Here is a 26276-nt window from a genome sequence, read left to right on the forward strand (position 1 = left end):
TAGTGGAGAAGCGAACCCTCGGGAGTGGGCAGGGATGAAGGAGGTCAGTGAGAGCCAGGGCCAAGTGAGAAGGCCCTGCAGGAGCCACACTGGGGAGATGCTCAGAGGACATGAGCCTGGGGTCTACCCCAGGGTCCCATAAGGAGATCCTCCTCCTGCCCGACACTGTTCTGGGAGTAGAGGTGTGATCCCACCCCCAAAATAGGCAGGAGAAAAGGGGCTTGCTAATGACTGTCCTTCCTTTCTGGGATTTTTTTGGGGGGGTTGGGGCCACACTTGGCTCTGGACCTACTCCTGGCTCTGTGCTCAGGAAAGCCCTCTGGAGTGTCGGGGCTTTGAAACGGGTTGCACCAGGTGCTAGGGAAGTACCTTAGCCAAGGAACCCCTGTCCCTCCTTCCAAAGGTAGTTAATGCTGGTCACTCGAGAGCTCTTATTCTGGGTGGGTGAGGGGCAGTGGGATAGAGAAAAAGTACCCAGAGTACAAGAGACCCAAATACTGGTCCTGGCCTTGTGACTTTCTGGGGCTGTGTAACAACTCTAGCCCCTCAAAGCCTCAGTCTCCATGGCTGTGTAATGGCATCATATTTTTCTCCTAGGTTTGTGGGACAATTGACACGTGACATGCCTTTAGAAAATGTTAATATCTTTATTTGTATTTTGTTTATTTATTTTCCTTTTTGAGTCACACCCAGCAATGCTCAGAGGTTACTCCTGGCTTTGCACTCTGGAGTTACTCCTGGCAGAGCTCAGGGGACCATATGGGACGCCGGGGATGGAACCCGGGTCTGCCCCGTGCAAGGCAAACGCCCTACCCGCTGTGCTCTCTCTCCAGCCCCCAATATCTTGATTTTTGACGAACTCCACCTGCGTCCTGTGATCTGCGTCTGTCCGTCTGTCCGTCTGTCTCTCTGTCAGTCCTGGCGATCGCTGCCCCTCTCTCTTCCCAAGGGCTGGAGGGTGAGCGGCTTCGCCAAGCCTCCAGCCTGCAGGAGCGGGGCGGAGAGGCGCGGGCCGGCCCGCCTCCCGCTCTCGGGCCGGGCGCCTTACCGCGTCAGACCGCTGGGAGGCCGGGGGAGCCAGCTCGGGCGAGGAGCGAGCGAGATGGGGGAGCTCTTATTTTGACAGGGGCCTCTCCGGGCTCTGGTATGAAGGCAGAAGGAGGCAGCCAGAGAGCCCCGATGCTTATTCAGGCTGGGGAGAGGAGCCGAGCGGAGGGGCGAGCGAGGCTCCGGCAGCGCAGGGCAGCCCGGGGAGGCGGAGGCGCGCGGCGGAGCCAGTGGCCGGACATGCCCCGGAGCCGGGGCCGCTGCAGCACCGCCGCCGCCCGGAGCCAGCCGGCCGGACGCCCGCACGCCTGGGTCCCCCGGCGCCGCGCCGCCTCGGGGCTGCGACCCGGACCCTCGGCAGCGGATCAACAATAAGCGCCCAGACAGCCCCCTCCCCGCCCCGCGGCCCCGTCCCCGCGGGCCTCGGGGAAAGTGAAAGGAGGAGGCCGAGGAAGGAAGGAAGGAAGGGAGGAGGAGGAGGAGGAGGAGGAGCAGGAGCAGGAGCAGGAGCAGGAGCAGGAGCCGGAGCCGGAGCGTGAGGTTGGGGGCCGAGACCCCCAGCCCCGAGCCCCGGGCCCGGCGGGTGTGCGCGCTCTCCCGCCGCCGCTGCCCGGCGCCCACGACCATGCTCGGCAGTGGGCAGGCAGGAACCCAGGCGCTCGGCGACCCCCGGAGACCCTCTCCCCGGCCCGACTCGTACTGAGACCAAGGCGTCCAGGATCAAAAGATCACCGCCTGCCCGCCCCTCCCGCTGCACCTCCAACGGCCGAGCAGGAAGACCCCCATCGCCCACCGACCCTGACCTGATCATGGCGTCCAGCTCCGGCCTGGCGTGAGGAACCCCCCGACCCGAGCGAGGTGAGGGGTGGACAGGGGCCCAGGGGCGAAAGTCATGCCGGGCCAGCTGGGGTGCCTGGAGGGGAGATCCAGCTGGAATTGGGGAGGGGGCACACAGTCTGATTGTCTCTGGCCTTCTGGCATGCACCCCCAGGCTGTTGAAGGGGGTGGGGGTGCCCCCGGGTTAGGGGGGACCGGGCTGGGGCCCCTAGGCAGGTTGGCAGCTCCTTAGCAGGGCAGGGAGGGCTGGGGGCAGCCGGGGGACCCTGCCACTCTAGCGCAGAGAACAAGGCCGGCCTCGGGCCAGCTGGAGCGGCAACCCTGCCCTGGGGGCTTCTGGGAGATGTAGTCCCCTCCCAGGCTGGGCGCCCCTTGGGTCTCAGCCCCCCAGCTTTCCCCGCTCCCGGTTGCTGTGCATTGGGACGGGGGTGATCTGGGGGGTGTCCTCTGCCTACCAAGCAGTGCCTCAAAGCAGCAGGGCTGTGATTGAGACTCTCTCCTGCCAAGGGTTCTTGGTGGTATGGGGTAGGGGTGAGGAGGGGGCTGCCAAGCGAACCCTGAACCCTGCAATGAGGGAATGGGGCCCTTGACTTAGTCCCAGGGAGTCCTGGTGGTGGGGGGAGCAATGTGGGGCCGAGACAGGCAACTTAGGGTGCCTTGGCTGGGGGGTAGGGGGATGTCCCATCCGAGGGTGGGGGTGGCTGGAAGTGGTTTCAGGGGACCCGGGGTCCCCTCTCTCCTGCCCGCTCTGGGAAGCCAAGGAGGAGAGTGGGCCCTCGGGGTCTGGGAGTCTGGGGGGTTCTCAGGGCTCTGTCTGTCCAGCTTCCTTCCTTCCGGGTTTTCTGCTCCCCCTTCTGTCTGCTGCTTGGGGCTGGTCTGTCTGGGTCTTGGCCCTCGGCTGGGCTGCCTGGGAGCGTGGGGCTTGCTAAGAGGCGCTTGGCGGCCCCTGATCTTTGGCCTGGGTTTTCCGTTTTTTTACCTGGACCTCCCGCTGTCTGTGACCCCAGGGCTGTCTCGCTGCTCTCTGAAAGAGGCCTGGGATGGGGTGGCCTTGGATTTCCTGCTCGCTGCCCCCCTCCTCAGCCTCTAGGGAGCAGCGGCTCTGTGGGGAGTCCTTAACTGCCCCCCTGTGGGGCCCTGGCTGCCTTGGCTGGGTCCAGATCTCCAGCTCCTGTGGCCCCAGGGAAGAGCATGTCCAGGCCTTCCCGATCTCAGCACCGAGCGCCCCAAGAATGGGGGGGAAGGTGAGGGGTGGTGGTGGGGGAGAGTCTGGTGACTGGGAGGAAGGTGCTGCCTCCCTGGTCTGTGAGTGGGCATTTGGGTCTGGGAGAACCAGGCCTGGAAGCCCGGTGACCCCTCCCCTGGATGGTCTCTGTTTACCTGTGTGGCTCCCTAGGATTAGGAGGTGGACGGCATGTCCTGTTGGGTCAGGAGCAACCCTTGCGCTTGGGATAACAGGAGTCCCCTTGATGGGAAGCTATAGACGTGGGGGCTAGTCCCGGAGAAGGAATAGTGGTCCCCAGAGACTTGGGGCTGCCACGATCCTGGACTTGGGGTACCTCGAGGTCTTGGTTCAGATGGCCTTGGGCACCCGCGCCTCCCGTGGGGGATTCCTGCTTCCTGGGATCTGGCTGCCTGGGCCAAGCAGGCCTTTGGGTGGGGGACGTGACTCTCTGGAACCCCGGGGACGGGCAGGGCATAGGCCTTTGGGGCCTAGCGGGTGGCAGTGTCATCTCTTGAGGGCTGGAATGCTATGCTGGGCACCTGTTTTAGATTACAGGGGATGCCTGCGGGGTCGAAGAGATAGCACAGCATGTAAGGCACTTGCCTTGCATGTGATTGACCTGGGTTCGATCCCTAGCACCCTATATGGTCCTCCGAGCACAGAGCCAGGAGTAAGCCCTGAGCACTGTTGGGTATGGTCTCCCTAAATGAAAAGGGTGCCTACAAAGGGGGACTGCCTGTGGAGCCAGTGGCTGGCAGGAAAGGCCCAAGGGTGCAGGCAGGTATGGAGGGAGGATGGTGGGGTGCGGGTCTCAGGACCGGTGTCCCTCAGCGGTTGCATCTGGGACCCAGGACCCTGGGCAGCTGTGGAGGACCAGTCTCCCTGGATCTCAAACTGTCAAGGAGTCAGGGTGGGGCTGCATGTGGGTAGTGGGGGTGCACGTGAGGGGAGCTTCTTGTTTCTCTGACGCGCGTGCTAACACTCTGGGGCTCCTCGTCTGCAGGGAGTGGGAAACCCCAAGATCCTAGAATTCCAGGGTGCTGGGGGAAATGGCATTCCTTCCTTGTGCCAGGAGCCCTGGGCACTGCCCGGGTGCTGACCTGGGGGAGGGGGCAGGGGGATAGCACCGTGGGAAAGTGGGCAGCCGTGGGAGCTGGGCGGGCAGAGGCTGGGTGCCGCGGGCAGGGCAGGGCGCCTCTGCCAGGCCCGCTGTCCCTGGGGTGGGGCCAGCCGCTCCAGGGACTGGCCCAACCTGTTGAGCACCTGGCTGGTGCAGCTTGGCACCCGCACCCCTGCCTACAGCTCTGCCAGCTGCCCACCCAGAGCCTCTGCAGGGGCTCCCTGCCTGCCCCCTGGGAGCCAGAGCCTGGAGGGAGTCAGGTTTGCTCAGGGCCAAGGCAGCAGGCCGCCAGGCTGCCGAGGGCCAGGGAGCCCGGCCGGGCTGAGGGGCTAGGTGACGTGGGGCACGGCATGTCACCGGGACGGCTGCCTGGAGGCGGCCTGGAATTTCCTCCACCGGGTGCCAGGGCCAGGCCTCCCCGCCCCGCCCCCAGCGACCGCAGTGCAGGCTGTCCCTGGAGGGGGAGGGGCAGCAGTGACTTCCTGGGGGGTTGCAAGGCCTCAGTCTCCCCCCCCCTGGAGTCCCAGGGAGAAGCTAAGTGTGGGCAGTCCTGGGGCCCCTGGCAGCGCCTGGCCCTGTGTGGCTTTTGCTGCCTGAACTGCAGGTCCAGCTTGGGGCTCTGCTGGCTGGGGGTGAAGGGGACCAGGTTGCTGCTGGGGGCGGGGGGCAGAAGGAGGGAGAGCAGGCTCCCCCACCCTCTCTCTCCTGCCTTCTCTCCAGTCAGCAGCAAAGGTGGGGAGCCTCCTCCGGGCCGGCCTGGCCTGCCTCTTGTGCTCCTTCCCCAGGCACCCACACCCCCTCTGTCCAACCCCCAGCTCCCATGGCCAGTGGCCCTCCACACCCCCCTGCCCTGCCCCCAGCCTCGCTGGGAATGGCCCTGAATCCACATTTCCAGCATTTCGAAACCAGGATTGTTTTGAAATCCCTGAGCCCTTCTCCACCCCCCAGGCCCCTCCTCCTCACTAGCCACAGTCCAGTCCTGCTCGGCCTTCTGCAGCAGGGCAGGGCGGCACACACGGGGGTGTGCGCGAGTGTATGTGTGAGCTGGAGTTGTGTGCAACTGTGTGAACTGGTGATGTGTGAACTGGTGATGCATTTGCATAGGAGTTGGCATGTGCGTGCGTGTGTGTGAGAGTGGGTATGTGTGTCTGTATGTGTCTGTATGTGCCCGTGTATGTCAGCATGCATGTTGAGTGTGCCTGTGTGAATTGGCATGTGTGTGACTGTGTGTGAGTTGGTGTACACAGGTGTGAGTGTGTTGGTATGTTGCACGCTTTGAGAGTGCATGCATGTTTGTGAGAGCATGCATGGTTGTGCATGAGTGGGCACGTGTGTATGTGTGAGTGTATGTGAGTGTGTCGGCAGTGTGCATGTGTATGCTGGCATGTAGGTGTGTGCTTATGTGTGTTGGCATATGTGTGCCTGTTGGCATGTGTGCATGTATGAGTGCTTGTGTGTGTGTATGTGTGTGTGCATGGGCACATGTGTACTCCTGTGTCATGTGTATGTGTGAGTGTGGGACCTTGCCCTGAGCTCAGGAGCAGTGGGTCTGGGGAGTTGGGGGTGCTCTCTGCTCATGGCCAGGAGTGTCTTTGAGGAGGGTGCATGTAGGCTTGGGTCCCATGGTGTTGGTGTGGGCCTGACTCTTAAGCCCATGTGGGGCAGTTGCCATTCCGTGTCCCTCTCTGAGAGGTGTCCTTGGGACAGGGTCCGTTCTGCTGGACACGATGAGGCTCAGAGTGGGCAGACTATGTGGTTTGTCTGGGGGCCACACCTGGTGGTGCCAGAGCTCTGCACTCATGGGTCACTCCTGGTGGACTCAGGGGATTATATGGGGTGCTGAACCCGGTGATTGAACCCGGATCTGCCGTCTGCAAGGCAAACGCCTTCCCTGTGGTCCTATGGCTCTGACCTGCTGGAGACCTTGGGATCAGCCCTCAGGGTGCGGCTTGTCTTTGCCCAGGATGGGGGGGGGGGGTGGAATTGTGCTCAGGCCTAGGGAGGCCAGGCGCCCCTAAGGAAAGGGCTGGGGGACAGGGCTCTCCTCCCCCAACACGTGCCTGAGCTGCAAGCTTGGCAGCCAGTTCCAGCTTCCAAAGAGTTGCCTTCCTTAGCAGGGTGCAGCCAGCAAGCCCGAAGAGGCATCCCACTTTCCGGCCTGGGCAGAAGCCCTGGCATCCTAAGGGAGCGACCCTCGAGAGAGGATGGGTGTCTGGGGCCTTCTGTCTGGGGAATCTCCCCTCTGCATTTGGGGCTTTGGAGGCTGGTGGCCGGAGGAGAGGGGAGGTGGGCAGGCCTGTTGTTGGTCTGTGTGTGTTGTGTGTCGTGGTGACACAGAATCACATGCACTTAAGATGCAGGCAGGGAAAGCTGTGAGCCTGTTCCCTGACTCAGTTTCCCCTCTGGACTCGTCCTGGGAGCCCCTGTGTTGAATTCACGAGGCAGGCATGGACCATGGCAGGAGGATAAAGTGTCCCTCCCTTCCCCCTCCCGGCTGGTCCCAGGAAGGGAGGGGTGAGAGGTGCAGGTTGGGGCCGAGCTCAGCGCCCGGCCCGGGGAGGGCCTTGGCGAGGAATTTTCAGTCTGTTTCTCAATCTGTGTCTGAGACACGCACGCACACGTCACCGCAGACACCTTCAGAGCAAGCGGACCCATTGCAGCCCGCGCCCTCTAGCACATGCCTGCCCCGTGCAGGGCCCTGCACCCACCGAGCAGGGAGCCCAGACGGGCCCTATTCCCACCCCTGCTGCTGGCCGGAGTGTCGCAGGCTGCAGAGGGTTAAGTCTGGTTGGCAGGGACACCCCCTGCCCCCAGTGCAGGGAGAGAGAGGGAGGGGCGGTTAGCAGCTTGCTCTACTTGGCTTCTCTCCCAGAATTCTTCGGAAAAGAACTCCCCTTTGACCCCCAGTACACACTGAGCCCAGCCACCAGCCGCCTCCCGCCTGGCTGAGGGAGCGCCACTCCGCGGGGACCCTAGGGGCTGGCTGGACTCTGGGGCCCTCAGGCCAGGCCGGGAGCCCCTGCCTTCTCTCACTGGGGGCTGGGAGCTCTCTGAGGCCTTCCAGGGCATTCTGCCCCGACTCCCCTAGAGGAGGGACCAGGCTCTGGGGATGGTGGGGTTGGGGCGGTCCTGGCTTTTGCCGGTCCACAGCAGTCCCGCTGTAGTCGGGGTGCTGTGGGGTGTGTCCCTGGGGCTGGGTATTCCTCTAGCTGTGACCTCTCTCCACGGGGCACAGAGTGCCCTTAGGCTGTGCCAGAGAGGCTTAGGGAGGCTAAAGGATAAAGCGTCACCGTCACTTGTTTCTTGGGGGGCTAGAGTGGTTTGCCCGTGTGTGCCCGTATGTGCTATGTGTGCCTGTGTGTCTGTGTCTGTGTGCCCATGTGTGTCTGTGTGTGCCCATGTGTGTTTGTGTGTGGTGGTGTGTGCCCATATGTGTTTGTGTGTGCCTGTATGTGCCCATATGTGTCTGGTCATGTGTGTGTCTGTGTCTGTGTGTCTGTGTGTGTACCCATGTGTATCTCCATGTGCCCATGTATCTGTGTGTGCCCATGTCTGCACGTGTCTGTGTTTCCTTGTGTGACCAATTGTGTCTCAGTGTGCCCATGTGTGCCCACGTATATCTGCGTGTGTCTGTAGGGGGGTGGCGGGCAGGGATGGCCTGTGTGAATGTCTTTCCGTGTGTGTCTGCGTGTGCCTGTGTGTGCCATCAGCTCTGGGGAACCAGCCACTGCAAAGTGGTTTCGTTCTCCCTCTCCATACCTCTCTCTCTCTCCCTTTCTCTCAGAAGCGCGCGCGCGCACACACACACACACACACACACACACACACACACACACACGCGGGTTCTCCAACTGCACCCCCTCCTTCCCTCCTTCCCCTCCTTCCTTACTTAGCAACAACTCCCTGAATTCACAACAAACAGGCTTGCTGTTGGCTCCTGGTCCAGGAAAGCTGGAGCAAGCTGGGAACTGGCGGAGAGGGGGGGGGTCCAAGGTCCCCACCCTCAGGCAGGGGATGGGGGGGCTGTGAGCCTGCAGAGACCACACCCAGAGGAAGTGCTGTGCTAGGGGGGAGCATGGGGAGCCCAGGACAGGTGTGACTGAGCGGTCAGGGGACAGACCTGGACTCTACCCTCACTTGACCTTTGACCCTACCCGGGGAGTGGGAGGGGTAGCCCCCCAACTCTCTGCAGGACTGCTGTGCTGTTTTCAAAGTCAGGCTGCCTCCCCCTGACTCTTAGGGACCAGGATGGGTTAGGATGGCCACTAGGGGGGCGGGGCAGGGGTGGCCTGACCTTCGCTCTCTGCGCCAGCCTGGCCAGGCACCTGTGTTGGGTGGGGAGGGGCACCTGCCTTTGATCTTCTCCCAGGGCAGGAACTGTGGCCTCTAGCTAGGACCTGGTGGGTGTGTGGGATGGGGGCGAGTCCTGCCCACCCCGCCCGCCGTTTCTGGACCCTACATCTGGGACTAGTGGCCTGGGCACCTGTTTTCCCTCTGTCAAGTGGGAGCGAGGGGCACTGCTCGTGGTGCCCTGGGCAGATTTACCATAGGTCCTGGTGCCCAGTTGTGGCATGCAGGGAGCTAGGGAGCTGGGCAGCTGGAGGAGTGGACGCTTGGTGACTTTGGGTCATCCTGGTTACTGGGGACCAGAGCAGGGGCGGGTGAGGCAGAGGCTTTAATTCCGATCTCCCAGATCCACCTTCCTGCATGGCCTCAGTTTCTCCAGTTGCTGCTGGATTGCTAGTCTGCCGAGTGGTCTGGAAAGAGGTGGGGTGGTGGGGGCGCTGAGGACTCTTGGGGCCCAGTCTGCCTCCTTCAGACTGTTGCTCAGTGCAGCTGCAGCCCTTCTGGTGCTGTGGCCAGCCGGCAGCTGGTCTTCTGTCCTTCCATGGCCACCTCCTCTCCTTGGGAAAGGGTGGCGGAGTGGACCTGGGGCATGGCCACAGTCACCTGCCTTGGGGTCCGAGCTGCCTGGAGCCCATGTTGGGTGTTGGGGGTCCTGGGAGAGGTTTACAAGCTACATTGGACTGCTGGGCACCTGCATGGGTGGGCAGGGAGGGGGTGGGGTTCTAGAGGACACCCCGGAATCATTTCCTGAGCTTGGGGGTGAGTGTGGGTTGGGGGGATTTGCTTCATGCCGATGTTTCCAGAGACAGCAGAAGCTGAGTATTGGGGGTGGGGGGTGGGGGTTGAGGCCTGGCCACTTCTGGGGGGTGGGCGCAGCAGGGTTGGGGAGCCACGCAGACAGGTGGTTGGGCTCTTCTGGGGAATGCAGGTGCAGAAACCTGGAGGAATTGGCTAGAGATTGGCAGGCGGGCAGGTGGAAGGTCCCTTCTCTGATCTGGCATCGAGGGCAGAGGCTGGAGTCCTGGCCGTGCCTGGCACCGGAGGGTCCCCCGCCTTCCCTGGGCTCAGAGTCGGCCTGGCCGTGCCGCCCGTCCCTGGGGCCTGCTCCTTGGGCAGGCTGGGGCTATTTTTGGGCTCCGCCAGGGCTCTGGGGCTGGTTTCAGATGTTCCAATGTGAACAGGAGAAAATGGGAACAGATGGCTGGAGGGTTCCAATCAGCGGGTCCTGCTGGGAGCAGGTTATTTTTAGGGCCTCGTTAACTCTTTGGGGGCACATGGAACCACCCTGAGTGGGAGGGCCCTAGCCAGCTGAGAAGAGAAAGAAGGATGTCCCCAGACCCAGCTGGGCAGAACTGACCCTCCCACTGCACTTGTCTCTCTCTTTGGGGGGAGGGAGTTGGGGCCGCACCGGTGGTGCTCGGGGCTTACTCGTGGCTCTGTGCTCAGGAATCACTCCCGGTGGTGCCCAGGGGACCGTCTGGGATGCCAGGGATTGAACCTGGGCCAGCCGCTTGCAAGGCAAGTGCCTTCCCCACTGTGCTATCACTAGAGCCCCCTCATGTTTGGGTTTTGGATGTTGGCCCCTGTAAGCAAATCATGATGATGCCCCCCGGGGCCCAGCCAGGTCAGGAAGCTGGTGAGACAGGTAAAGCCATTTTTGTGCTTGGTACCACAATGATGCCCACTGGCCATTCCTTGAGTTTCTCATGGCAGGTTGGTGCACAGTGCTCACACACGGGGGTCTCAGGCAGGGGGTGGACTGAACAGGGTATGGACATGGTTGGCGGAGGATGAGGGCCTGCAGCTCAGAAGGGCCCAATGCCTGGGCGCCCTGGCTCCCTGACTGCACCCGGGACTTGCATATCCTGAATCCCGCTTACCAGTGCCCCAAGCCCAGGGGAAGCCTGCAGGGAAGAGGACCAGCCCAGGGAGGCCCCGGGGTCACTACCGCCTTCTTGCCCAAGGGTGCCAGGGCCGACACTAGATACCCCACTTGGCCTTCCTGCCTTCCCTGCAGAAGATCATCACATCCTGTCTCACCCCCCCTTAGGCCCCCCACTTCCTGTGGGGTCCAGGCAGCCTGGTGGCCACGTGGGCCAGGCTCTAGGGAGCCCAGGTGCTGCGGGTGCCAGGGCTGGGGGCTGGAGGCTGTACCTGGGGGAGATGGCAGCAGGGCTGGCTGGAGAGGGCCTCCCTCCGCTCCTCCCACAAAGGCCCCATTGTTCCCAGCCCCCGGCAATTTGGAGGAGGTTCCTAGCCCCCTCACGCCCCCCCACCCTGCCCCAGCAGGGGCCAATTAACCCCTTGGCGGCCAGAGGCCAGGTAAGACCCCATCCCTGCTTCTGGGCGTGCTGGCCTGGGAATCTCTCCCCACGTGTCTCCCCAGTCACCGGGTGCCTCTGGAGATGGGGTCCCCCCAGCGGGCACGGTTACCCTGGACCCTCTCCACCCCCACGGGGGCACAGGTGCCAGGGGGCAGGAAGTGCCAGTGGGGTGGCAGGCAGAGACCAAATATATTTGGGCCCGAGGGGCTAATTCCAGCCACTCCCGCCGGCCCCACGGGCTCCGAGCTCCCTTCCTTCCGGTGAAACCAGAGCTGGGTTGGGCCTAGCTCAGGATTTCGGTGGATTTAAAGGAGCAGCACAGTCTCCTGCCAGCCTGGCTTCCTCTCCCCCCTCCCCAGGTAGGGTGGGGGGCGGGGAGAGAGGCCAGGAGCCAGTCTGGCTCCTCCCTGGCCCTGGCTCACCCCTGGCCCTTGGCCTGGCTGGGGTACCGGCTTCTGGCTCTCCTCTGTCCCACAGCTCTGGGCGGGTGGGGTGGGCGGGGGTGGGCTGTGGTTTCCTGTGTTGGCTGTTTGCGCCTGGCCCAGAGTGCCCGCCGCCTGCCTGGGCTTCCTGCCCTGTCTTGTTTCCTTGTACCCCCCCACCCCCGCCACCCCCTCCCCCTCAGGGAGGAGCAGCCTGGGATTGGGCAGCGGCTGTGGGAGCACCTTACTGCCTGGGGCTGCCGGGCCCAGGAGGTGACCTGCAGGCGGAGGCAGCAGGGATGCTGGGCACCCGAAAGGGGAGGACACTCAGGACAGACTAGAAAGGGCCACCTGGGACCAGGAGTTCTGGGGCCCCGTGGTAGGGGGGAGCTGGCGTGGCGCTGGCTGGGGCTGCAGGTGGGCTGGAAACCCCCAGACACACAGGGTCGATGCACATGGCAGGAGGTGGGGGGAAGTGGGGAGAGCTGCTAGGAAGCGGGGTGAGGGGAAGGCCCCCCAAGCCTGGAAGTCCCCACAGGAGGGTCCCAGAACACTGCTTGGCTCAGGGCTGGTTTCCTACAGGCCCCGAGTGAGTCCCAGACCTCCCCACCAGGCTGAGTCACAGGCACCAAGAGGAAGTGACCTGGTGCCCAGATGAGCTTGGGGACCTGCTGGTGGGAATCCCGATACCCAGGAGAGAGGGGACCTTGTCTTGGAAGCTGCGGTCCGTGGTCCCTCAGTCTCCCTGGAGCCGTCCCAGTGGCTGGCGCCTGCCCCCTGCCCCTGAGCTCTCTCTAGGCTCTGAGCTGGCCAGTGAGACAGGGGCTGGGATTAGGGCAGTGGTGGACACAGCAGGCAGGCCGCCGGCGCTGCTGTGTGGGTCAGACAGAGCCTGGGCAGCCCTCACCCTCCTGCACCCAGCCCAGCGGGCGGCTCCTCCCTCCTTAATGGAGCCTGCCCATCGCCCCCCGGCTGAGTGCTCAGGCTCTCCCCGGCTGCCCAGACACTCTGACTTTCACTCAGCCAGCAGGGCCGGCTCACCCCAGTGCCGGCCCGAGCTCCCCTGCCCTCCTGGAGGCCCCGCGGGACAACAGCCCTCCAGCCGGTCCAGGCCTGGCTGGGGAGGAGTGAGCCGAGGGGGAGGGTCTCTGGGAGGGAGTAGGGGGAGGCGCCAGGGGAAAGTCCTGACTCACGCCGGCTTGACTCAGCTCGCCCTGAGCTGGGTGGGAGCAGGAGTGGAGCCGGCGGGGAGGACTGCATTCTTCTGGGGAGGAGCCTGCGCCTGGCTGGGGACACTGGCCGGGACTGATTTCCTCCCCACCCCCCAGGAGGGCAGCCCCCTCCCCGGCCCCCACCTTTTGAAGCCGGGACTTATTGAAGGCAGTGGGAGAATCTCCCTCCTCCTGCCCCCCTTCCCAGGCTCAGAAGACCCCAGGCTTGGGGTCTCAGGTGACCCTGGGAGGTGTCACTCCCTTCCTTCCCCAGAACTCAGTTTCCTCAAGGTGCAACAGAGGAGATTGTGCAAGGATGGGAGTTTGGACGGGGGAGGGGAGGCTCAGGAGAGTTGAGGGGCTGCAGGGGGGGGGGGTCTGGGGCTCAGCCTTGGGGGACCACCTGCAGGTCTCCCCTCATCTCTGAGCTGGGTGATGCCAGAGATGGGGGGCTTAGACTGGAACGTGTCCCTAGGAGCGATCCAGCAGAGACAGCCTAAGGCCGACTCCCTTGGAGGGAAATTAGGGTCAGACGCCCCCAGGGTCGGAGGAGGGGGAGCTCTGGGCGGCGAATCCTGAGAATCGTGATTCTCCAGCCCAGCCGGGGCCCAGGGTGCTGGGGTGGGGCAGGGCAGGTCTAGGGGGCAAAGCTCGGGACCCTCCCTGCATCCCCCCCCCCTTCCCCGCAAGCCGCGGGGAGGGCCGGGGGCGGTAGGGTGGGGCCTGCGTGTTTGTGTAAGTCTGTTTGTTGGTTTATCTGTGACCCAGTGAGTGCGTTTCTTTGTGACTCCCTGGCGTGCGGGGCCTCAGTCTTTTCATCTGTCCAATGAGCCGGCGCTCGCTCCCGGGGGCGGGCGCCGCGGGATCCTCGGGGGTGCGTGCGCGCCCGCGGCCTCCGGCACCCCCGGGGCGGGGGCGCGCCTCTCTAGTTTCGCGGGCTCCGCGCGTGTCTTTGTTTCCCCGCGCACGTGTGCGCTGCGTGCGTGAGTCGGAGTTGGGGTGCCGGGGGTCGCGGGGCCCCCGCCGCGCGCGCAGCCCCGTCCCGCGCCCTGCCCGCCGCTGTCCCCGCTGCTCGCCGCGCGCTGCTCGCTCTGCCTCTTGCTCGGGCTCTGCTCGGGGCCGGGGGGAGGGGAGGCGCCTGCATTCTTGCGGTCGGGGCGGAATCCGAGCCTGCGTTACTGGTCTCCAGAAGGGCCCAGCTGCAGCCCCGGGGCCCCGCCAGGCCTCCCGCTGCCCGCCCGGGCCTGCTGGGATGGGCACGGGCTAGGCCTGGAGCTGGGGGCGGGGCAGCGCCCCCACCCCGGCCCCCTCCCCTCCCCGCCCGGGGCGCCTGCGAGCTGGGAGCCGGCGTGCGGGCTTCCCCGCCCTGGGTGAGGGGCGTGCCAGGGGGGGCCTCCTCCCGCCCCGGCCCGGGAAGGGGGCGCGCGGAACAGACCTCGGGCCGCCCTGCGCTGGGGTGGGGGGGTTCGGGGTGGGGGTGAACACTCGCCTCTGGGCCCCGGGGCGGGGGTGGGGGGCCCCTGGGGCGGGGGTCGTGCAAGTTCCCAAAGGGTCAGGTGCGGGAGGGATGGGAGAGGCCCGGCTGCCAGGGTCCAGACCCCACCTCGTAGTTCATCCTTGCCCTTCCCTCCCTACCCCATCCCGAGGCAGTGCCGGGGCCTTGGGTCCTCCCTCCTCCCCTCCCCGCCTCACACCCCCTCCCCAAGTCACCAGTTTTCTCTTTGGGGCTCGTTGCTGCAGTCCGTGCTCCCGTACCGAGTACCCGGCCGGGCCCTGGGCACGCACAGGGCTGCGCCCCACTGTGTGTGGGAACCATGCGGATCCTGGCTAACAAGACAAGGTGTGTGCAGGCCTGGCGGGCGGGGCGCGGGGTGGGAAGGGCGCTGAGCGGCGCCGGCCGAGAGCCGGCCCTGGTGGGCACCTGGCTTCCCGGCCACTGGGCTCACGGGGGTGCCAGGGGACTGGGGGGTGGCAGCCCGCTAGGCCCGCAGCTGCAGCTCCTGCCAGCCCTTCCCTCTTACTCCGGGGTCGGCGCTGACCGCCTCCCCCTCCCACTCCACCGCGAGGGTCTGGGGCGCCCTCCGCCGCCGTCTGGCTGGGAGTGGGAGCCGGAGGGAGGGGTGTGCCCGCCGCCCTCCCCTTCCCCAGGAGCCTGCAGACAGGGCCAGGCGGCAGCAGGACAGCAGAGCTGAAATAAATCTGAGCTGGTGTGGAATGAGGGGGGATACATATCCTCTCCCTGATGTGATCTTTCCAGCGGCTATTAATAGGTCTCCGGGGAGGGGGAGGCGGTGGGGGGAGCGGGCTGGAGCTTAAAGGGCCCGCAGCCGAAGCTGCTGGAATCCTTGGCTTCTCCCAGCTCTCCAGCGGCTCCACACACCCCTCCCCGCCCCCTTTCCTCCGGCTCTTGCCCGCCCTCCAGGCCTGCCGGTGGCCCCCTCTGCAGGCTCCCCCCCTCCCGCTCTCCTCCTGCCCGGACCGTGGGTACCACCCTGAGGTTCGGCCCCCCAATTCCCCAGGGGAATGGGGGCTGGGGGCACGGGGCCTGAGGAGCCCTGACAGCTCCCTCCACCTCCAGGGCCGATGCCCCTTCCTGGCTACTGTGGGCACACGTGGGAACTGAGGCATGGAGCTGGGAAGAAGCCATAACCTGGGCACCCTCGCTAGAAGGATGCTTTAGTGCCCGCCGGCCTGGGCCGTGCTGCCCTGCCGCAGAGCCAGGGCTGGGGAGGGGATTCTGCCCAGGCAGCCCCCCAACTCTCATTTGAATGGTGGGAGCTGGGGTGGAGGTGCCCTGGTCAGAAGTGGGTAGCTGGCCACCTCGCTGCCACTCAGCCCCCCTCTCCCGTAGGCCAGGCAGGACGGGGGCCCTTCACAGGGTGGCAAGAGATTCACTTTTCCTGTCTCTCCCACCTTCCCAGGTTACCCCACCCCAGGAGAAGAGACGCTCCAGGGAGCCCGCCGCTCTCCCCCCGCGGCCACTGCCCCCCTGCCCCAGCCAAGCCAATGCACCCAGAAAATAAGTTGACCAATCATGTCAAGACAGGGAATGGCGGGGCCCAATCCCAGCACCAGAATGTGAACCAAGGACCCACCTGCAGCCTGGGCGCGAAGGGCGTGGGGGCGGGGAGCCATGGGGCCAAGGCCAACCAGATCTCACCCAGCAATGCAAGTCTGAAGAACCCCCAGGCAGGGGTGCCCCCTTTCAGCTCGCTCAAGGGCAAAGTGAAGCGGGAACGGAGCGTGTCTGTGGACTCCGGAGAGCAGCGAGAGGCTGGGACCCCGTCCCTGGACACGGAGGCCAAAGGTACCCATCTCCTGACTGACCCTTCCCCCGCCCCGGGGCCCCAGCCTCTGAGGCTCAAGGCCTGAACTTGGCCAGGGACCCTCTTTCTTTCCTTCCTTCCTTCCTTCCTTCTCTGGCCGCAGCATCGCGCCCAGCTCCGCAGGAGTCTGTAGGCACTGACCCCTCTTTTATTGGACTGCACCCCCCACCTGATTGGGGGATGTCAGCTTTCGGTGTGACCCCCAGAGGGGTTGCCTGGTGCGATGGGGCTCCTGAAATCTCCTGTCTGCCCAGCAGAGCCCCTAGAGTGGGAAGGGGGCTGACCCACGCTCTTCCCAGGCACCTCCTGGTACCCCAGCTGGTGGGAACCGAGGGGCAGGCACGGGGCCTGGAAGAGTGGCCGCGCTCCCCTCCCCCAGCCCTAATTAGAACCAGTTGTGGTTGGGGATTATGCTAGGGGCTGGGGGAGGGGAGGCAGGCTGCGGGGTTGTGGAGAGAAATCAGAAACAAATGGGGGGGGAGGGCGGCGCTGGCACCAGGCCCACCTTGGCCTGGGCAGTGCCCTCTGGGGTGGGCATCTTGGAGGACCGCTGGAGGGCTGGCCCTCAGGCACTCATGGTGACCCCCTGCCCCGGCAGAGGGGGCGCCCCGGAGCAAGCGGCGCTGTGTGCTGGAACGGAAGCAGCCCTACAGCGGGGACGAATGGTGCTCAGGACCGGACAGCGAGGAGGACGACAAGCCCATCGGGGCCACCCACAGTGAGTGACCCACAATGCCCCAGGGCGTGGCCTTGCCTCACCCAGGGTTAGAAGGCTGGGTGCAGAGACCCTCTGGGCAGTGTCCTTTCCAGTCTCACCTTACAGCCACAGGCCCACCCTGCACAGACAGCCCATTCGCAACCTTCCAGGGGCTCCCTGGCCCCCTCTCCCCAGGGATAAAGGTGGGGTGAATCTCAGGTGGCCGCTCCAGGGCATCCCGCCGGGCCGCCACCTCGAATTCCTGGCCTCTGCTGCCACCTACTGGTCAGCAGAGGGAGGGCGACCAGGGTCCCATACCTGGAGGCCCGCAGAGCTGCCTAACTTTCCCTCACCTCTCCCGGGCTCCTGGTGGGGACTCTGTCCCCAGGACAAGAACTGGGCATGAGTGACCCTCCAGCCCACTCTGGCCATTGTGGTTTGGCCTGTATTTATTTGGACTTTGCAAGAGATGGATGGGGGCTAAGCCAGGCACAGCCCTGCCCTTGGGGAACCCACAGACATGATTATTTGATTCTTTTCCTGTTGGTTTCTTTTGTTTTTATTTTTTGAGGGGCGGGGTGCTGGCCAGGGAAGAGGAGAAGTGTCAAAAGTGGCCGGAGAGGATTCTTTGCTGGTTCATAAGCACAATGACTGGCTGTTCGTACGCTTAAATCCTGTTACTCATTTTGGCTTACAACCCATCTGATGTGAATTAAAAAAAAAATGGCTAAAGAATGTTGTACTGGGAAGTTCTGGAAGGTTGGGACTGGAGAAATACTGGGGCCGGGGGTGAAGGCTGGAGGTCTGGTTGTCTGGAGTGTTCGAGATCCGAGTTTGACCCCTGCCTCTGCACCCCTGCTGGCACAGCCTCCCCCTCCCGCCACCCCCCACTTCAGCACAGGCCTGAGTATTACCTGAGTAACACTGGTGTGGCCCTGAATATAAGTATACTTGTGCTAGTGGTATATTTATGTCAGATGCATTCCTACTAGGCCTGGGCGGTTGGGGGTCTCGGCTGCCTGAGGCAGAGGAGGGGACAGATTCCACAGAGCTGACTGTGGTGATGGAGGTGGAGAGACCCCTGACCCCCTCCCCCCCGGCCTGCGCCCACACGGAACTCTGTGCTGTTAGATGAGGGGTGGCCACGGGGGCTGCTGGCAATGGGAACCACATCCGGACCATGGGAGGTCTGTGCTCTCTGCAGATCCACACCCCACCCCTTCCCACCTGGAGGGAACCTGGGAGCACACGGGGAAACGCAGGAAGTGACCTCATCCCAGGTGTCCCAGGCGTCCCTGGCCTGTACTGGGACAAGCTTGGTTACTTTTCACAGCTGTTACCAGGAGCCTCTCTGAAGAGGCCTTTGTTGTGTGTTTTGTTTAGTTTTTGGCCACACCCAGCAGTGCTCAGGGCTTACTCCTGGCTCTGCGCTCAGGACCATATGGGATGTCAGGATTCAACCCGGGTCAGCTGCATGCAAGGCGAGCACCATCCTTGCTGTACTGTCGCTCTGACTCACGCTCTGAGGGGAGCTGTGGGGTCCCGGCCTGACCTGGTGGTACTTGGTCGTGCTGGGGAGGGAACGTGGGGCCTTGCATGTTCAAGGCCTGACCTCATGAGAACCCTGTGTGGGGCTGGGTGTGCGGCTTTATAGTCCCGACTGCAGCCCAACTGCAGCCTGGTTCCTATTTTGGAGAGGGACTCAGTTTCCCCAGCTGTCAAAATATTTGCCTTGTGGACTTGCTGCGAGAAGTTCGGATATGTGATGCACTTGGGCCGGTGTTAGCTTTGATGACTGCCACTATTATACTGAAGTAGAATCACCTTCCTCCTAACCAGTCCACCTAACCAAGCCACACTGTGCCCCTGCCTTGCTCTCCAGGTTGGCTCTGTGCCACTGAGATAGGGACAGGTCCAGAGTAGGCCTGTGGAACTGGGGATGGCGGAGCAGAGGACACCGGAGGCTCCGGGAGACCTGGGGCTTGGCCTGTGGTACCCGAGTGCTCTTGTGGGCAGGCCTGCCTGGGTTTGTGTTTTCTTCCTGACATCAGAACCACAGACTCAGCCTGACCCACTAAGGGCCGGTGCAGAACTTTTTCCAGCTTTCCTTGGGTTTAGGGTCAAGTTTGGGGCTGTGGAGTAAACCGTCTCAGTACCATGGGAGAGTGGACCCAGTACTCGACAATGAGGCAACCATTATGAACGCTTTCCTGGCTGTGTGTTTGTGTGTTTGTGTATTGGTGTGTGTGTGTGTGTGTGTGTGTGTGTGTGTCTGACAGTCTAGGATGGATCCTAGGGCCTCACACATGTGTCTGTGTATGTGTGTGTCTAAGTACGCGTGTGTGTATTTGTTTGATGGTCTGGGGATGGATCTCAGGGCTTCACACTTGTGTGTGTGTGTGTGTGTGTGTGTGTGCGCGCACATGCGTGTGCGTGTGTGTGTATGTCTGCATGCAGACATGAAACCAGGCCTTGCATATGTGTTTCTGTGTGCAGTGCTGGGTGGAACCCAGGCCTCATGTGTGTGTGTGTGTGTGTGTGTGTGTGTGTGTGTGCGCGTGCGCGTGCGCGTGGGCACATGTGCCACGTGCTTTCCCCATCCCTGACCCTGCCAGCTCCTGGTTCCTGATGCGGTTTTCTTTGCCGTGTGCCTGGCTCACGGGACTTGTCTCCATGGCAGGGAGAGAGACCGGTGTCTCATTGACCCTAAGGTCACTAGGTCAGGGAGTAGGGGGCGGGAGGAAGCCCTTGGGGACCATCCTACCTGGCTGTGGCACTTGGTCAAGGGGTTTTGACGTTCTGGGGCTCAGCTTCCAGCCTGACCTTTCTGGGGCCCTCAGGATCCTGGGGGTGAGGACCACTTGTCTGCACTCCCAGTTTCCAGACTCCTCAAGGACTGGCCAAAGTCAGACTGGTAGGAGCCCCAGACGGGGGCCAGGGGAGACCTCGGGTGCCGGCAGCAAAGAGCGTCTCCAGGAAGGGTCGCGGGATGCAGGTCCTGAATAGGAGCTGATTACTCTCATGTCTCTCTGCTCCCCAGATTGTAATGTAGCCGATCCCACCATGGTGACCCCACAGCTGGGTCCCGGCCAAGCCGCCCAGTTGCCCCTCAGTGAGAGCAGCGCACCCGGCCCTCCGCATGGGCCGCCCCCAGGCCTTCGACCCGATGCCCCCAGTGGCGGGGGCGGGGGAGTCCCTGGAAAGCCCCCTTCTCAGTTCATGTACGTCTTCACCACGCATCTGGCCAACACGTAAGTGTCTGGGGGCAGCTGGTGGAAGGCCTGTGCCCTCGGCCTGTTCGGGCGGGTGAGTGCCTGGGGGCCCAGGTGAGGCCTCCTGCCCCCCTCAGCGGTGGACCCTACTCTCCCGCACAGGGCGGCGGAGGCAGTGTTGCAGGGCCGGGCCGACTCCATCCTCGCCTACCACCAGCAAAATGTGCCACGGGCCAAGCTCGACCAGGTGAGCCCACTCCCCCAGCACCTCCCCCACCTCAGACCAGCTGTCCCTCGCCCCTGACCCTCTGTCCCTCCTTGCAGGCACCCAAAGTGCCACCCACCCCGGAGCCGCTGCCCGCCGGCACCCCACAGTCCCAGCCTCCTCCACTGCCGCCGCCGCCAGCCCCGGGCAGCGCCCCGCCGGTCCTGCCCTCCGAGGGACCCCCTGAAGACACCAACCAGGACCTGACCCCCAACTCAGTGGGGGCCACCAGCACGGGGGGTGGGGCAGGGGGCACCCACCCGAACACCCCGACCGCCCCCCCCACCAACAACCCCCTGGCCCCCGGAGGAGACCCGAGCAGCGCCCCTGGGCCTGCCCTGCTGGGGGAGGCGGCGCCCCCTGGGGCTGGGCCGCGGGGCCTGGCGGGCTCCGAGGGCCTGTCCAAGGAGCAGCTGGAACACCGGGAGCGCTCGCTGCAGACCCTGCGGGACATCGAGCGGCTGCTGCTTCGCAGTGGGGAGGCGGAGCCCTTCCTCAAGGGCCCCCCTGGCAGTGCTGGGGATGTGGGGCCCCCAGCACAGGGCCCCCAGCAGCCACCCGCAGCTCCGCCCGGGGGGCTGAAGAAGTACGAGGAGCCCTTGCAGTCCATGATCTCGCAGACGCAGAGCCTGGGGGGCCCCCCGCTGGAACACGAGGTGCCGGGGCACCCCCCGGGCGGGGACATGGGCCCTCAGATGAACATGATGATGCAGCGGCTGGGGCAGGACAGCCTGACGCCCGAGCAGGTGGCCTGGCGGAAGCTGCAGGAGGAATACTACGAGGAGAAGCGGCGCAAGGAGGAGCAGATGGGGCTGCATGGGGCTCGGCCGCTGCAGGACATGGTGGGCCTGGGGGGCATGATGGTGCGGGGGCCCCCGCCGCCCTACCACAGCAAGCCTGGGGAGCAGTGGCCGCCCGGTATGGGGGCCCAGCTGCGGGGGCCCATGGACGTCCAGGACCCCATGCAGCTCCGCGGTGGACCCCCCTTTCCTGGCCCCCGTTTCCCAGGCAACCAGATGCAGCGGGTCCCGGGCTTCGGAGGCATGCAGGGGATGCCCATGGACGTGCCCATGAATGCCATGCAGAGGCCTGTGAGGCCGGGCATGGGCTGGACCGAAGATTTGCCCCCCATGGGCGGACCCAGCAACTTTGTGCAGAACACCGTGCCCTACCCGGCTGGGCAGAGCGACGCCGAGCGCTTCCTGACCCCGCGGGTGCGGGAAGAGCTGCTTCGGCACCCCCTGCTGGAGAAGCGGCAGATGGGGGTGCAGCGCCCGCTGGGCATGGGCGGCGGGGGCATGGGCCAGGGCCTGGACATGGAGCGCGTGCTGCAGGCGCACAGACAGATGGAGCCCGCCATGTTCCCGGGACAGATGGCCGGCGGTGAGGGCCTGGGCGGCACCCCCATGGGCATGGAGTTTGGGGGCGGCCGAGGCCTCCTGAGTCCCCCCATCGGGCAGGCGGGGCTGCGGGACGTGGACCCGCCCCTGGGGCCCGGCAACCTGAACATGAACATGAACGTGAACATGAACATGAACATGAACCTGAACGTGCAGATGCCACCCCAGCAGCAGATGCTGATGGCGCCGAAGATGCGGGGCCCTGGCGACATGCTGGGGCCGCAGGGCCTGAGCCCCGAAGACATGGCCCGGGCGCGTGCCCAGAAGATGCTCGTGCCCGCACAGTTCCCCCCACAGGGCCAGCAGGGCTTCTCGGGGGGCCAGGCCTCCTACCCGGCCATGCCGCAGGACCTGGGCAACGCCCAAGACATGTTCAGCCCTGACCAGGGCGCCATGCCCCTGGGCGGCGTGGGCACCGCCCGGCTCAGCCACATGCCCCTGCCCCCGGCGTCCAACGCTGCCCCCGGCGCTGTGCACCCCACGCCCAACCGGGGTCTGGGCCGGCGGCCGTCCGACCTCACCATCAGTATTAATCAGCTGGGCTCCCCGGGCATGGGGCACCTGAAGTCGCCTACCCTCAGCCAGGTGCACTCGCCCCTGGTCACCTCGCCCTCTGCCAACCTCAAGTCACCCCAGACCCCCTCTCAGATGATGCCCTTGCCTTCGGCCAACCCGCCAGGACCCCTCAAGTCGCCCCAGGTGCTCAGCACCTCCCTCAGTGCCCGCTCCCCCACCGGCTCGCCCAGCACCCTCAAGTCCCCCTCCATGGCGGTACCTTCCCCAGGCTGGGTGGCCTCGCCCAAGACGGCCATGCCCAGCCCCGGGGTCCCCCAGAACAAGCAGCCGCCTCTCAACATGAACTCTTCCGCCTCCCTGGGCAACATGGAGCAGGGTGAGTCCTCGGGGCCGGGGGCCGGGGGCAGCCCGCTGGGGTCTCTCCTGGGGCAGGGCGCAGGGATGGCTGTGACAGGGGCGTGTGCGCATCTCTCAGACTCTGTTGCTGCTTTAATTGTGGAGTAATTGTCTATGTGGTGCTGGATTCCAGCTTGTTCCCTTCTGCCCCTGGCATTTCCTCCCAGGCACTTTTAGGGTGTCACCCTGGGGGGCGATCTTTCCTCGGCGGTGGCCCTGAGGCTGCAGAAATTCCTCTGTATGTGGGGGTGATGCCAGGATGGAGCCCAGGAAGGGCCTCGCCTTACCAGGCGGGGGATCAAACCTGGGGTTCCTGCCCTATGCTGTCCGTGGCCTGGACTCAGGGGTTCTTGTGCTTGTGGTACGAGCAGTGGTGAGGGTGGCATCCTGGACACCCCTGAGTTCACGGGGCTGGAGCGATACCACAGCAGGGAGGGCATTTTCCTGGTGTGCATCTGACCCAGATTTGATCCCTGACATCCTAAGCACCACCGGGAGTAATTCCTGAGTGCAGTGCCAGTAGTCATCTCTGAGCATGGCTGGGTGTGACCCCCCTCAAAACCCAAAACCAAAACAATCCCCTGAGTAAAGGTACCTGGAGAGGCCGATCTGAGATCAGGGCGCTGACCTACACCCCGACTTCTGCCCCCGGTCACCCCAGTGCTCTGTTTCCCGCTTCTCTAGGTGCTCTTCCACCCAGCGGTCCCCGGAGCAGTTCCTCAGCGCCTCCTGCCAACCCCGCCGGCGGCCTCATGAACCCCAGCCTGCCCTTCACGTCCTCCCCGGACCCCGCGCCTTCCCAGAACCCCCTGTCGCTGATGATGTCCCAGATGTCCAAGTACGCCATGCCCAGCTCCACCCCGCTCTACCACAATGCCATCAAGACCATTGCCACCTCAGACGACGAGCTGCTGCCCGACCGGACCCTGCTGCCCCCCCCACCGCCACCGCAGGGCTCGGGGCCAGGTGCGAGGCTGGGGGGGGCGGCCAGTGGCGGGTTGTGGGGGCTGCCCTAACCCTGGGGAATTGCTGGCTCTTTTTGGTTTGGCCGTGGCCTCACCCAGCGGTGCTCAGGGCTGACCCCTGGGTCTGTGCTCAGGGATCCCTCCTGGGAGTTGCTCGGGGGACCCTAGGGGGTGCCGGGGATCGAACCGGGCCCCGAATTGCTGACTCTGCTGTCCTTCCAGAGGGTCCCGGAGGTGGGGTGTGGTTCCCCAGACACCAGTTTCCACTCCAGGGGATTTCGTGAACCCAAACAAACGCAAGCGTGCAGGTTCTCTCCGGCCACGTAAAAAGCCCGGACCCTCGGTTCTACAGGGAAACGCCGAGGCAGCTGCAGGCCAGTGCTGGGCCACCAGCCTGGCTGGGACGTGGGGACGGGCGCATCCTGCGGGGACAGGCCCCTTCCTGAGACCCGTTTCCTCTCTCCCTACAGGGATCAGCGGCAGTCAGCCCAACCAGATGCACCTGAACTCAGCCACCGCGCAGAGCCCCATGGGCATGGCCCTGCCTGGCCAGCAGCCCCTGTCCCACGAGCCCCCGCCCACCATGCTGCCCTCCCCCACCCCACTGGGCTCCAGCATTCCAATGCACCCCAACGCACAGGGGAGTGGAGGGCCCCCTCAGAACTCCATGATGATGGCTCCGGGGGGCCCAGACGCTCTGAATGCCCCCTGTGGCCCCGTGCCCAGCTCCTCCCAGATGGTGCCCTTCCCCCCACGGCTCCAGCCCCCGCACGGTGCCATGGCCCCCAGCGGGGGCGGGGGCGGGGGCCCTGGCCTGCAGCAGCACTACCCTGCAGGCCTCCCACTGCCCCCTGAGGACCTGCCCAGCCAACCGCCGGGCCCGCTGCCCCCGCAGCCTCACCTGATGGGCAAAGGCATGGCGGGCCGCATGGGGGACGCGTACCCCTCGGGCGTGCTTCCGGGCGTGGCCTCGGTGCTCAACGACCCCGAGCTGAGCGAGGTGATCCGGCCCACCCCGACCGGCATCCCCGAGTTCGACCTGTCGAGGATCATCCCCTCGGAGAAGCCCAGCAGCACCCTCCAGTACTTCCCCAAGAGCGAGAACCAGCCCCCCAAGGCCCAGCCCCCCAATTTGCACCTCATGAACCTGCAGAACATGATGGCGGAGCAGACGCCCTCGCGGCCTCCCAACCTCCCGGGCCAGCAGGGCGTCCAGCGGGGGCTCAGCATGTCCATGTGCCACCCCGGACAGATGTCTCTGCTGGGTAGGACAGGCGTGCCCCCACAGCAGGGCCTGGTGCCCCACGGCCTGCACCAGGGGGTCATGCCCCCTCCCCAAGGCCTCATGACCCAGCAGAATTTCATGCTGATGAAGCAGCGGGGCGTGGGGGGCGAGGTCTATAGCCAGCCCCCTCACATGCTGTCCCCGCAGGGCTCGCTCATGGGCCCCCCGCCCCAGCAGAACCTCATGGTGTCCCACCCGCTGCGGCAGCGCAGCGTGTCCGTGGACAGCCAGATGGGCTACCTCCCGGCGCCGGGCGGCATGGCCAACCTGCCCTTCTAGCGACCGGGCCGGGGCCGGGACCGGGGGGCCGGGTGGGGGAGGCGGCGGCCGAGGGGCTTGGCCGGGAGTGGCTGTTGGTGGAAACCAGATGTGTTGGCAGTGGACGGGGTCGGGTGGCTAAGTGGGGTGGGGGATGTGGAGAGTGGGTTTCGTGTCGGCCAGCAGGACTGCCCCCCCGCCCCCACCCTGTTCCTCCAAGTCTCTGGAGTCCGTTGGCTCTCTCTCTCTCTCTCTGTACCCCGAAGTCCCAGGTCGGGGGCTCCCTCCGTCCCTCTCCCCTCTGTTCCCCACTCCTGGCTGGTTTTACTTTCCTTCCCTGAACTTCTCTGCTCTCCCCGGTTCTGCATAGCTGTCCTCTTGTCTTTTCCTACCTCTTCTCTCCCTGCAGATGTGGCCGCCCCCTCCCACCCCTCCCTGCGGGCGGCTGGCCAGGTGGGCGTAGGGGCTGGCCGCAGCTGTAAATAGAGCTGCACTTTTGTGTCTGTGTGTGTGTGTGTGTGTGCGCGCGCGTGTGGGCGTGCGCGTGTGTGGGCGTGTGCGTGTGCGTGCGTGCGTGCGTGCGTGCGTGCGTGTGTGTGTGTGCCGTGTTTCTGTGTTTTGATAGAAGTCACACACACACAGGATAGAAGAAATCCATGCCCCCTCCTGACTGAAGAGATTGCCTCTCTCACCCCTACCTGCCCTCTCTCCCGCACCCCTGCCCCGTTTGCAGTCCCCAGCATCCCTCAGGGATGCACATTCATGGTGAAATGAACCCGGTACCCGGACCTGAGCCGAGGGTAGACCATCCAGGCCTCCAGCTGGAGAGCCCAGGGTGGGGGTGGGGGCAGACTCCTCCCACTGAGGCAGCCTGTGCTGCTGAGAGTGGGAGGGGGCATAGGGCACCCCAGCGGGTGGTCCCCTGCCACTGTGACTGAGCCAGAGCTTGAAGTCCTGGGGTTCCATGCAGGATGGAGGGAAGAGGCAGGGTCCCTCCGGACTGGCTGGTGGCCCCCGCTAGCCAGGGCCCAGGCCGCCGCTGCCTCCTGGTCCAGGAGGGGTCGGCTGAGGCTGCTGGGCCCTGTGACCGGCTCGCTCAGGCCATCTGTCCAGCACAGCCGGTCTGCTCCCCACTGCCCTCCTGCCTCTGGTTGACAGAAGCCATACTCAGGCCCCAGGAGTTAAGCACTTCTTTTCCTCACTTCCTCTCCTGCCCTGTGAGGAGACAGCTCCGTGTGTCCCGGGGCCATTTCGAGACCTTCTCCAGGTGTCTCAGGGCCTACTCGCCCTCTGGCAGCTGACTCAAAGGGACTCCCCACTTCTCCCTCTGGTGCTGTCCTCAGCCCACTGGGGCTACCTGCAGGCTCCTGCCGGCCCCCCACCCCCCACCCCCCAGCCCCTCCAGAGGTCAGGGCCTGGCCTC

The 26276-nt window shown here is 64.8% G+C and overlaps 1 protein-coding gene across 2 annotated transcripts; it reads left to right on the forward strand.

Annotated features, from left to right (window-relative positions):
• The first annotated feature begins 1073 nt into the window (after positions 1 to 1073).
• Positions 1074 to 25367, forward strand: BCL9L (BCL9 like). 2 transcript variants are annotated; one of them, XM_056107640.1, is made up of 9 exons: positions 1074 to 1905; positions 14274 to 14373; positions 15455 to 15840; positions 16458 to 16577; positions 19597 to 19807; positions 19931 to 20015; positions 20093 to 22325; positions 23030 to 23311; positions 23781 to 25367. In XM_056107640.1, the coding sequence occupies exons 2-9, from the start codon at positions 14348 to 14350 to the stop codon at positions 24872 to 24874; spliced, it is 4437 nt and encodes a 1478-aa protein (XP_055963615.1). In that variant the 5' UTR covers positions 1074 to 1905; positions 14274 to 14347; the 3' UTR covers positions 24875 to 25367. The 2 variants fall into 2 exon arrangements, with proteins under 2 accessions (XP_055963615.1, XP_055963616.1); XM_056107641.1 differs by lacking the exon at positions 14274 to 14373 and having other exon boundaries at positions 23781 to 25366.
• Positions 25368 to 26276: the final 909 nt, after the last annotated feature.

This window comes from Sorex fumeus, unplaced genomic scaffold, assembly GCF_029834395.1.
Source record: "Sorex fumeus unplaced genomic scaffold, SorFum_2.1 ptg000169l, whole genome shotgun sequence".
Lineage (NCBI taxonomy): Eukaryota > Metazoa > Chordata > Mammalia > Eulipotyphla > Soricidae > Sorex > Sorex fumeus.

What these genes read in the sequence shown, in the direction of transcription:
- BCL9L (XM_056107640.1), top strand. Translation starts at nt 14,348, where the DNA reads ATGCGGATCCTGGCTAACAAGACAAG. An exon ending in ATCCTGGCTAACAAGACAAG is followed by an intron (nt 14,374 to 15,454) that starts GTGTGTGCAGGC and finishes CCACCTTCCCAG; the next exon opens with GTTACCCCACCCCAGGAGAA. An exon ending in CCTGGGCAACATGGAGCAGG is followed by an intron (nt 22,326 to 23,029) that starts GTGAGTCCTCGG and finishes CCGCTTCTCTAG; the next exon opens with GTGCTCTTCCACCCAGCGGT.